Here is a 12,851-nt window from a genome sequence, read left to right as displayed (position 1 = left end):
CCCAAAAAAAAAAAAAAAAAAAAAAATAAATATGTATCTTACAGGATTTACTCTGCAGAGATACATTGAGTTTTAGAATGTGAAATTATACATATGTAATTAAAGGGAAAAAATCTATTTAAAATCAGGAAATATTGGGGCCAGAAGGGTGGCTCAGCAGTCCAGAGCACACACTGCTCTTGCAAGTGATTTAACTTATGCACAGACATGCACATGTGCATAATTTAAAATAATAACGACCTTTAAAAATAGAATATTATGAATGTATTCAAAACTACTGAACTATGTACATTTATGCTGTGATTTCAACTTTCTAAAAAGGGGCCAAATCTCCAAAGAAAGTGTGTGTGTGTGTGTGTGTGTGTGTGTGTGTGTGTGTGTGTGTGTGTGTGTGTGCGCGCTAAACATGGAATCAAAATGCCGGTCCCAGAGAGACAGCTCAGCAAGCAAAGGTCTTGCTGCCACACCTCATAACCTGAGGCTAACGTGGAACCTATGTGATAGAAGGAGAGAACCAACTCCTGCACACTGTCCTTCGACTTCCACATGTGTGCGCATTGTGGTGCGCAGGTGTCCCTCTCCTCCCAAATTAAGTGAATGCATATAACAAGGACAAACTTCTTTTTTTTTTTTTTTTTTTTTTTTTTTTTTTTTCCCCCCGACAAACTTCTAAAGATAAAACAGAATGCCGTTATGTACTGCCAGCGTCCTCCAAGAAGGTTTCTGGATGTGCTGTCTTCTCACTGTGATTTCAGGAGAGACCCACTGCCCTCAGCATCAGAGTGCTCTGTCTTCTCTAAGCTATTTTACTCTCTGAAAGACTCATAAGTAAGTACATAATAATCATGGTGACAATCTTTTATTCTAGGTCTTTCCATTCATACTTTCCATGGGAACTTCTTCGTCCGCTCTACAGACTTACTGTCTCTTCCCAACGTAAACCCGGATGCTGGGTATGCAGTACAGATGTCAGTAGAAGAGAGTCTCACTGACACGCAGCTGGTTTCCTTTCAGTCAGCCCTCTTATATACATCGAGTAAAGGTAAATCTTGTTCGCATTTATTCTCACAAAAAACATGATACAGAATTCATACAGAATTTCTGTGCTCTGCTCTGGGCCTGGAACTAGCTGTGTAGACCAGGACAGCCTCCAATACATAGAGATTCACCTGCCTGTGCCTCGAGTCCTGAGATTAAAGGCTCGTGCCCCCCCTCGGCTGAGACGGAGCCTGTAAGCAGGTGTGTAAGTGTACAGTGTGTGTCGGCACAGTTAAGGGCAGAGCAGTCTGTGGTGTGCTGCTGTCCTATGGCTGACGCCACTCTCATCTTAGAATTACTGCTTTTATTGAGCCAGTCAAGGGATCTGTCTTTATCTTCCCAAACCACTTTATTTTAAAAGAAATGGTTTTATTGACTTCAGCAGGTGGATCTTTGTGAGTTTTTCTTTTTCCTTTCCTTTCTTTTTTTTCTTCTTTTTGTTTTGTTTTGTTGTTGCTTCTGTTGCTTGCTTGTTTGTTTTGTTTTTTGAGACAGGGTTTCTTTGTAACAGTCTTGGCTGTCCTAGAACTCACTTTGTAGACTAGGCTGGCCCTCGAACTCATAGAGATACGCCTGCTCTACCTCCCTCCAGGAGGAAAGGTTACTACCACCCAGCTTTTTTCCTTTTTCTTTTTCTTTTCTTTCTTTTTTTTTTTTTGAGACAAGACCACCATGTGTAGACAGGTGCTGTGCTGGCCTTGAACTTGAGCTCCTCCTGTCTCAGATTCCTAACTGGCATTCTAGGCATGCACCACCTGGCACTCCCAGTGACAGACATTTATCTATGATCAGACATTCTGGTTAAAAAAATTCTCTCTAGCCTGTAAAGATAGCTCAGTGGTTAACAATGCTTTCTGCTCTTCCAGAGGACCCAGATTGTTATTCCCAGCCCCTCTGTGGGGCAGCTCACAACCGCCTGTAGCTCCAGGGAATCTTAAACCTTCTGGCTTCTATGGTCACCCACAGACATGTGACATTCATACACACACACACACATAAATAAAAGTAACTAAATCTTCAAAAATCCCGGTAGGGCTGGAGGGTGGCTCAGTGGACAAAGTTCTTGCTGCACAGAATGTGGATCCTCACTACCTACAGCTTTATGACCTCAATGCTGTATGGCAGAGTCCAGGGACTTGCTGGCTAGCTGGTCAGTAGAGATGATAAGCTCATCTTCTGCCTGCCTGTCTGTCTGTCTTAAAGCGTGAGGTCCCGGATTAAATACTTAGTACCAAAAATAACAATACTAATCTGACATTTCGGACTTTACCATGGGCAATTACTAAAGGAAAGGTGCCACGATATTAAAATGAGAGACAGTCTTGATAAACAAGGTGGAGAGTGATAGAGGAAGGGAGTCTGATATTAGTCTCTGACCTACACATGTGCACACATGGTATATATGCATGTACCACACACATGCAAGACACACAAAAATCTTAGAGTAGGTGAAACATGCCTTTAATCCCAGCACTTGGAAGGCAGAAATAGGATTCCTGTGCTTTCAAGGCCGGCCAGGGTTATACAGAGAGACCCCATCTAAAATGAAAGAAAATCCCTTTATTATGCTGAGATGTAGATGTTGATAGGGTATTTGCCCAGCATGCACAAAGACCAGCTCTCTCCCCAGTGTGGCAGAAATTGGGCATAGTGGTACACACCTACAATCCAGCACTTGGGAGATGGAGGCAGAAAGATAAGGCATTCTTGACTACACATCAAGTTTGAGGCTTGCCTGGGAAGTGTGAGACTTTGTGTAAAGTGCAGAATTAACTGCTGATGCTGACTTGTAGAGGAACATGTGCTTAGCATGTCTGAGGCTGTGATCACAGTGCTCAGCTCTGAAAATAACAGCAGTGTCGTAGAAACTGTTTAATCTCAATTGGGTGCTTTTTATCCCACCTTACATCATCAGTTCCCAGATAAAAAGACATCTTTTATATTTATAATAAACCTTCAGTGCACTAGAGTTGGGCAAAAACCTGTCCTCTAAGTTATTAGTTTCTACTTCCCTATGAATAACTCCAAATTATAACTTGTCATGTTCCGTCTGGGCTGCTCTTAACTCTAGTTGGCCAGCCCCCTAGGCCATGTTTTCATGACTCACCTACTCCATGTAGTCTTCTCCTCTCCCCACCTTCTTCTCCTCCTTCCCTGGTCTTGCTAGGGTACTGAAACTCTATCTACCTCTCTTCTGCCCAGCTATGGGCTATACACATCTTTACTCACCAATCAGGGATAACTTGGTGGTAAAGTTACATAGCATCACTTGGGTCTTAGGAGAATTTCCTCATCACTGGGTACAACCAGGACCAGTACTTAGCATTACAATCCATAGCAACAGACCTTACCTCAGCAAGTCCCCCTTCTGTCTAAATAAAAGATTCTTTCTCTTATAATAATAATAATAATAATAAACAGGGCTGGAGAGATAGGCTTGGCTAAGAGCACTGACTGCTCTTCCAGAGGTCCTAAGTTCAAATCCCAGCAACTACATGGTGGCTCACAACCATCTCTAATGAGATCTGATGTCTTTTCTGGTGTCTGAAGACAGCTACATATTAAGTAAGAGTTATATTCAAAAGGTCCAGATTGTTTGTATTCAACAGCTCACGAGAAAGTATTTTATTATCTTATCCTGTCCTGGTGAGTTCAGAGTTCTGTATTAAATCAATTTTTATTTAATCTGCATTATTAACCTAAAAATACCTTCTTAGACTTAAAACATTTCTCTAAATATTAAACAACTCAAGTTTAATTGTGAGACTAATTATCTAGTCTTGTACCCCATCAGAAACCTGAAAAGGAGTAAATATTATGAGTATACAGGAAGCACAGAAGTGACAGAGACCACTGTCCTGACTTCCTGGACAGTCCCCAACACTCTTAATTGAATCTTTAGCTTTGAAAATGCTAATGCTGAATGCAAAAAAGGCTGCTAGACCATTCAGAGCAAGATCCGAACCTTTTCATGAATGGACATAGAAGCAAATGCTCACAATCCAGTTGTGGTGAGAAGCATTAAAGGAGATAAAGAAAAACAAGATAAACCATGGCTGTGGCTGTCAAAGACCGAGTCATTCCCTAAGTGTCAGCAACCAAACCCAAAGGTCTTCATATTGTTTCTTTGTTTTTGTTTTTGTTTTTGTTTTTTTTTATTATATGTGAGTACACTGTAGTACATTATCACACACGCCAGAAGAGGGCATCAAATCCCTTTACAGATGGTTGTGAGCCACCATGTGGTTGCTGGGAATTGGACTCAGGACCTCTGGAAGAGCAGTCAGTGCTCTTAACCACCGAGCTGTCTCTCCAGCCCCCGTGTTGTTGTTGTTTTTTTATTCATAGATTGCTGTTATGATTACCAAAGAAAAGATACTGAGATACTAATTTTAAAAAACTCTTATTAAAAAATATAAGCCATGGTGGCATATACCTTCAAACCCATCACCTGGAGGCAGGCAGATCCCTGTGAGTTTGAACCAGCCTGGTCTGTGTAAATGAGTTCCAGGACAGCTAGAACTACACAGTGAGACCCTGTCTCAAAAGAAAAAAAAAAAACTCAAACAAATATAAAATTGAGGGCTAGAGAGGTAGCTCAGCAGTTTAAATACTTTCTTCTTGCAGAAGACCCTGGTTTAATGCAGTTCCCAATACCTACACAGGGGCTCACAACCACCCGTAACTCCTATTTCCAGAATGTCCAGTGCCCTCTTCTGGTCTCTGAGGGCACCAGGCACAAACATGGTGCACATATATACATGCAGGCAAAATATTCATACACAAAAATAAACAAGTCTAAAAATACTTTTTAATATATGAAACTGGTGCAGGAGAGGTGACTCAGCACTTAAGGAATTTGATTCTTCTTGAGAGGACCCAGGTGTGTTCCCAGCACATACATGGCAGTTCACAGTCATCTGTAACTTCAATCACAGGGTATCCCATTTCTCTGTCACTGAGCACCAACATGATACAAAGATACATGCATAGGCAAAATACTTATAAAATAAAAATAAATCTTTGTTTCTAGGGCAGGGTAGGGTTTTGAAACAGGGTTTCTCTGTGTAATAGTCCTGTAATAGCTTGTAATAGCTCACCTTGATCCGCCTGCCTCTGCCTCCTGAGTTTTAAAGGCATCGCCACGCCCAGCCTAAAGTCCTTTCTGGGGGCTGGGGATTTAGCTCAGCGGTAGAGCGCTTACCTAGGAAGCGCAAGGCCCTGGGTTCGGTCCCCAGCTCCGAAAAAAAAAAAAAAAAGTCCTTTCTGAAGGCAGATTTGTTAAACCTAGACATAGTTGTGTGGCTCTCTAATCTTGGCACTCAGGCAGCTGAAGAAGAAGGATTATGAGTTGAAGGCTTTCCTGTTCAGGAGGGAGAGAAGAAAAGCTAGCATTTCATTAGCTGACAACTATAATTTCTGCTGTCTATTTAATAACTTGAATAAGAACAGTTTCATAGTTAAAATATAAAACTGAAATTTTTTTCTGATACTTTCTTGGGTAATCGCTTTCTATATGACCTTCTTGGTTCTAAGTTAAAAAAGCAATGGTTTCAAGGGCTGGCAGAGTGTTCAGCAGGTAAAGGTCACCAAGCCTGATGGCTTAAATCTGATCCGGGGAATGCACATGGTGAGAGAGAGCCAACTTTGTGACATTGTCCTCTGATCTCTATGTACAAATAGGAAATAAATAAGCAAAGTGATTGTCTAAAAATTTTTAAAGGAAAAGAAAAACGAAGCGCTTTAACATAACCTCGTTTAGAAATGGCTCTTTTGTTTCCCCTAAAGGTGAAAGAAGAATCCGAGTCCATACTTTGTGTTTGCCTGTAGTCTCTACCCTGAATGAAGTCTTTCTTGGAGCTGATGTGCAAGCAATTTCAGGGTTATTGGCCAACATGGGTAAGAATTGTTATTGCTTTAGATATTACACACCATACTACCTACATGTGCATATGTTTTTGTTTTACCTGAAGTTGTTCCCTTAGAGGTGTTTGTTTGTTTGTTTGTGTGTTTGTTTTCTTTTTTTCAGAGCTGGGGACCGAACCCAGGGCGTTGCGCCTGCTAGGCAAGCGCTCTACCACTGAGCTAAATCCCCAACCCCCCCTTAGAGGTTTTGACGTTAGAGTGTTCTTCTTTGTTTAAACAAAAAGGTCCACTGAGATCGCATGACTATTTCGCTTGAGTTTTAGTGAGGCATAATTATGTATTATAGGGATTTCAACCTTTTAAACTGGGTAATTCTCATTTTTATATGTTTACGGTGGTATGACCATCATCACAGTCTAAATGACCATCATCACAGTCTAATTTTAGAACATTTTTATCACCCCAAAAGAATTTCATGTCCATTAGTGCTCCCTCCTACCCTCACTGACCGTGAACCACCAGTAAGTGGCTTTCTATGTTTGTCTACTTTGGATGTCATAAATAATCCTTTGTTTTAAAATATCCAATATTCTGAAAGTTTATTTAAGGTTTATAAATATAAAAAAATAGAGATATATTTTAAGATTATTTCTATTTATGTTTGTGGGTGTTTAGCTCTATGTATCTGTGCATGTTTGTGTGCCTGGTACCTGAGGGGCAAGAGGACATGGAACCCCAGAAGGACAGTTAAGGATGGTTGTAAGCCGCCATGTCTGCTGGGAGCTGAACCCAAGTCCTTCACAAGAGCATCAAGTGCTCCTGTCTGCGATGCCACTTCCCCAGCCCCTCAAATGACCACTTCTTATATAGTGTTTAGTGCGGGCACTGGCTGGAGCTGCTGCTAATGTGCCTTAGGAGCTCTGACCTCCGACATGTGAGGGAAGGCTTCCTCAACGTCTGCACCCTAACAACTGACCCCCTCGACCCACACATACTTTATGCAGCCCAGGCGTATAGATCTACAAATCAGTTATTGATAACGAGCCATAAAGAAACTTTATGAATTGGCATATTCATAGTCTCTCCATTTAGTAAATACAAAAGCATATTGCATATTAGTGAGATCACTGTGCTTGTTTATTTTTACATACAAACTTGTGGCTGAACTGCTTGATATGTCAGTTGTGGGGTATCGCCATCATTTCTTGGAGTTGGTTTATTATCGTCAAAGCTGAAAAAACTGCCTCGTATAAATGCATAGCACGGAATCACTAAAGCACAGTTAGGGCATTATTCCGTCCTGATCTCAACAGCAGCTCATTTAACATTTTTTTTATGAACTAATGTGTTCATTCATATAGCCTTGCTTAAGTCTGCTCTGAAAACAATTCACTGGGCTGGATGTTTAGGCACCTGGGAGGCAGAGGCAGGTAGATCTCTGTGAGTCTGATAGCAGCCTGGTCCAGAAGCTCTGTCTCCAAAAAAATTTGTTTACAAGCTGACTACCTAAGTTCAGTCCCTGAATTTACATCATGTAAAGAGAACCAATTCCTGCAAGCTATCCTCACCCGTGCGTGCGTGCGTGCGTGCGTGCGTGTGTGTGTGTGTGTGTGTGTGTGTGCATGTGCGCGTGTGTGTGTGCACGCGAGGGTTCATGAATGATCTCTTCTGTTCTTTTTAGACAAATCACCAAGTTTGTATCCTGTTTCTCTTTTTGCCCTGCTCTCACCTCACTAGCTGTTGATAGGTCAGTGACTGCCAGCCTAAGTGATGCCCGGGATGCTCTGGTGAACGCTGTCATAGACTCTCTCTCAGCTTACCGCTCTTCAGTCCTGAGTAGCCAGCAGCCAGGCCTCATGGTTCCTTTCTCCTTGAGGCTTTTCCCACTTTTTGTGTTGGCTCTCCTTAAACAGGTAAGACTAGCACATACTAGCACAATAAGAATGTTGAAAGGCGGGGTTGGGGATTTAGCTCAGTGGTAGAGCGCTTGCCTAGCAAGGGCAAGGCCCCAGCTCCGAAAAAAAGAAAAGAAAAGAAAAGAAAAAAAAAAAAAGAATGTTGAAAGGCTTTTTATTAAACTCTTAAATATTACGTAAGTAGCTTTAGACCAGCTAAATATTCTAAGCATGGGAACCCTATCTTTTATAGGAGCATTGAAGGGGTTTATAGCCCAAAAAATTAATGAATAACTATGAGTAAGTGCCTCACTCACCAACAATTAAGTGATGTGACCACAAATTCAAATGATAACCTTAGAAAGAAAATTGTATCGTTGGCATAAGAAGCCACGCGTGTTCCGCATGTTCTCATTCACACGGGAAGCTTAAAAATGAGCACACGGACTCAGCGGACTGATGGCTGTTAGAGACCAGGAGTGTGAGGGATGGAGAGATACTGCCGGGGACAGAGGTACCAGTTAGGCAAGAAGAATCCTATGTGTCCAGTGTGTGTGGGGAGTCACAAATGCCTCTTCCTGCTGAGTCATCTTGCCAGCCCAGGTGTAACTTCTTTACTCAAGTCACAGAAATTACCTGAAGTGTTTAAGTTTTAACATTTAACAATCCAAACTCTCTCTCTCTGTCACACACACACACACACACACACACACACACACACACACACACACACACACACACGAGTGCTGTTAGACATGCTGAAAGACCCCCGGAGTGGGGAGACCCTCACTCAAGTCTCAGGATGACGCAACCCCCCAAGAACTCACACAAGACCGTCCTTGTTGTAATCACATGAGGTTTATCGATAGCAACCAGTGCACTGGGGTCGAGACTTGTATCCCACGAAGGGGCAGTGGAGTTCGACCCCGAGAGGCTGGGAGAAGAGGTATTTAAAGGGAGAAACCACAACCCGAGGGGGCAGGGATGGCGTCATAGAATAACAGTGAAAAATCACAAGGAAGAACTCTCTGTCTCCCAAGATTGTTTCCTAGGAGAAGCTGTCTCCTGCTTCTCAGATTGTTTAACTTCATGGTCCGCTAGTTCTTAGGAAAAGTTGTTTCCTGCTTTTCAAGATTGTTCTCTAAGATTTATGGTCAGCTTGTTTCTGGGAAAAAGCTGTTGAGCTGGCCAATGTAATTATCCATTCTATAGCCCTAGGAGAGGCTTCTTGGAACATACAATTCTGGGGCCTAACCTGTTTTCTTTTTCTGCTCTAAACTTTGTGTCTAGGGGGGCAACACTGTGACACCCTTCATTCCTCTTCCTTCCTACATTTTCTCTATGTCAGTTATCACTGACCACAGTTTGCTGGTTTATTATTTTTCCTTTTTTTTGTTTTTGAGATAAGGTCTTACTGTGTAGCCCTCAATGTCTTTGAACTCCTTTTGTAGACCAGGCTGGCCTTGAACTCACAGAGATCCACCTACCGCTGCATCTTGAGTGTACTTTTACAGCCACCTTTGTTCCTCCTTTTTAGGAAGTAAACCGTGAGCACAGAGATTTCCATCTTTTTTATTTGTTATTTAGTCACAGTAAATGAAACAGACGTCAGTGCATTACTTCTCCTGTCACCGCTAGATGCAGTGCTTGGTTATTTTAGATTTGTTTTATTTATATGTCTGCATGTTTTGCTTGCAAGTGTGTCTGGGGCTTGTGGAGGCCAGAAGAAGACGACATCAGATTTTCTGGGACTGGAGTTATGGATGGTTGTGGGCCACGGTCTGGGTGTTGTGAACTGAACTTCAGTTCTCTGCAAGACCAACCAGTGCTCTTAACCACTGAGCCATCTCTTCCAGCCCAATTTATTTAATACTTACAGGTGAAATAATTCACTAAATCTTTCTTGTGGTGTGCCAAAAGAGCCTTCGTGCACTTAACTAGGCCCCCAGCTTTCATCACATGTTGAGTGCTTACAGCGCGGTGCGTGCTGAAGAGCGTATGGGAGAGACGTCATTGAACAAAATTGCCCAGGCTCTCCCCACAGAACTGAGATTGAGGGCCCTGGTTAATGGGCAGCCGCACAAGTACAGTGTCCTGGGCATAAAAGCTAGTCTGGGTTCTTTGGAACAGTCACCATAGAGAAACACCGGGCACAGACCTCTCAATGAGTGACATGTGACAGGCTGAGGCTCTGTCACTATTTTATCTGAGTCTGTTATTAAACAAACACTCTTGCTTCCTGCAAAGGCCTCAGTTCACCTGAACCTGCCTGGAGAGGGTGTTCAGTCACATTCGGTCTGTGGATACTCATTGCTTCCTGTCTCTTTTACTCCTCTCCAACTAAAACACTCTGAGTCTCACCTCAGAACTTTGCCAGCCTGCATGCAGCTACTACAGCAGTAAAATCTGTCCCAGCCTCAACTCTGCTGTGCGGCCGTCCTCATGTGTGGTACCACCCTGCTTCATAGGCTTGTAAGATTGCTGTGCTGTCTGAGTTTTAATTTCTCTAACTGTGGAAGGAACAATTACCGTCCAGCAGATGTGGCACGCTTGCTGGAGTCTTTCTGGTATGTCATGTGCATCTCTATCTTGCCGCCAGTGTCCTGTCCTTCCCACAGTCACTGCAGTTAGGCCTGGCCAAGCAGTGAGGAGACAGACACCAGGGAGGTCAGGTTAGGCCTGGCCAAGCAGTGAGGAGACAGACACCAGGGAGGTCAGGTTGCTTTGCGGTGGTCAGGTACTAACTAGTTGAGACTTTGAGATAAGGATACAGGGTAATGATTCTTAAAAAATATTTTCAAGGAATAATTTATGATAAATTTGATAATTCTGCTTTAAGATAATCTTTTAGCAATTGACATTTACAAAATTCTGTCTTTTTCTAATGTTGGGATTGGGGGGGTGTTGTTTTCTTACAGAAATCTTTCCAGACTGGGACAAATGTTCGTCTAGATGAACGAATTTTTGCCATGTGTCAAGTGAAAAACCAGCCGTTGGTTCACCTCATGCTCACAACGCACCCCAGTTTGTACAGAGTTGACAACCTCTCAGATGAGGTAAGACCAACTCCCTCTTCTGTGGCTTCTTCTGAAGTGGTAAGCTTAGTTATATTCAGTACAGAAATGAGTTTGTTACCTAATTCCTCATTGGCTTTTTTCTAGGTAAGTGTACAGAACCTTTTGACATTTAGGGACATTCCTAAAAATACTAACTTTATAAAGTCTTCTAAGATAAATTCTCTCTTTTTCTGACTTGAGATTAAAGACACAGATACACTATGCAAGGTGTCCCAGAGTGTCTCCTGCTGCAGTAAAACACCATCGCCAGAGGACAGGCTCTCTTTGACCTTATAGTTCATAGTTCATCATCAAGGAAGTTATGTCAGGGACACAAAGCAGCAACTGACGGAAAGGCCATGGAGGTGCTGCTCAGTCAGGCTTCTTACACATGCCGAGACCACCAGCCCATAGGGAGCACTGCCCCCAGTAGCCATTCTCACATCACTCATAATTGAGGAAAATGCGCACCGGCCAATCTGGTGGAGGCATTTTCTCAGTTCAGGTTTTCTCTTCTCAAATGACTCTAGCTTGTGCCAAGTTGACCTGAGATAACCAGCACAAAGTCTCTTACAGACCCTTACCAATCTTCCCTTTAACTTTATCATTTACTGGACTATAGCTAAATTGCTTATGCCTGTAGTTCAAACAACTTTGGCTAAAACAAGAGGATCACCTGAGCTAATGAGTTTGAAATCAGCCTCAGAAAACAAAATCCAAAAACTTGAAGAAGAAATACAAAACCACACTATATTTATAAAATCCAAGAAAACAAAATTGCTACACACCTTTAATCCCAACACTTGGGAGGCAAAAGCAGGCGGTTCTCTACAAGTTCAAGCCAGTCTGGTCTACATGGCAAGATCAAGGACAACCAAGGCTACATACATATCGAGAGAGAGAGAGAGAGAGAGAGAGAGGGAGAGAGAGAGAGAGATTGATAGAGATTGATTTGATTAATCCATCATTGTATTCTATTAATGTCACTTACTTGTTTACTTTTTTTTTTAATTTATTTTTTTTTTAAAACCAAAGCTGGGGCTGGAGAGATGGCCTCAGGAGTTAAGAGCACTGACTGCTCTTCCAGAGGTCCTGAGTTCAATTCCTAGCAACCACATGATGGCTTGCAACCATCTGTAATGGGATCTGGTGCCCTCTTCTGGTATGTCTGAAGGCATTGACAGTGTACTCATATATATTAAATAAATAAATCTTTAAAAATAAATAAATAAATAAATAAATAAATAAATAAATAAACCAAAGCCAAGCTTGGTGGCAAAGATCTGTAATCCTAGCACTTGCAAGGTGGGTCAGGAGTTCAAGGCCAGCCCCAGCTATAAAGGGAGTTCCAGGCCTGCCTGGCTAATAAGAGACCCTCTCGACACAGAGAGTGTGTCCAAATTAACAAAATCAGAAATGAAAAGGGAGACATAACTACAGATTCAGAGGAAATTCAAAAAATCATCAGATCTTACTATAAAAGCCTATATTCAACAAAACTTGAAAATCTGTAGGAAATGGACAATTTCCTAGACAGATAACAGGTACCGAAGTTAAGTCAGGAACAGATAAACCAGTTAAACAACCCCATAACTCTTAAGGAAATAGAAGCAGTCATTATAGGTCTCCCAACCAAAAAGAGCCCAGGTCCAGACGGGTTTAGTGCAGAATTCTATCAGACCTTCATAGAAGACCTCATACCAATATTATCCAAACTATTCCACAAAATTGAAACAGATGGAGCACTACCAAATTCCTTCTATGAAGCCACAATTACTCTTATACCTAAACCACACAAAGACCCAACAAAGAAAGAGAACTTCAGACCAATTTCCCTTATGAATATCGACGCAAAAATACTCAATAAAATTCTGGCAAACCGAATCCAAGAGCACATCAAAACAATCATCCACCATGATCAAGTAGGCTTCATCCCAGGCATGTAGGGATGGTTTAATATACGGAAAACAATCAACGTGGTCCATTATATAAACAA

The 12,851-nt window shown here is 42.1% G+C and overlaps 1 protein-coding gene across 1 annotated transcript in view; it reads left to right on the top strand.

Annotated features, from left to right (window-relative positions):
- Sec24a (SEC24 homolog A, COPII coat complex component) overlaps nt 1-12,851 on the top strand; it is a 71,039-nt gene that overhangs the window by 45,767 nt on the left and 12,421 nt on the right. The window contains exons 16-19 of the mRNA XM_032914140.1: nt 869-1,042; nt 5,827-5,937; nt 7,642-7,817; nt 10,718-10,855. Of these exons, the coding sequence (XP_032770031.1) occupies nt 869-1,042; nt 5,827-5,937; nt 7,642-7,817; nt 10,718-10,855 (599 nt within the window). The remainder of the gene's footprint in view (nt 1-868; nt 1,043-5,826; nt 5,938-7,641; nt 7,818-10,717; nt 10,856-12,851) is intronic.

The sequence above is a fragment of the Rattus rattus genome, chromosome 9 (assembly GCF_011064425.1).
Source record: "Rattus rattus isolate New Zealand chromosome 9, Rrattus_CSIRO_v1, whole genome shotgun sequence".
NCBI classification, from domain to species: domain Eukaryota; kingdom Metazoa; phylum Chordata; class Mammalia; order Rodentia; family Muridae; genus Rattus; species Rattus rattus.
This window is presented reverse-complemented; position numbering and strand designations above follow the sequence as displayed.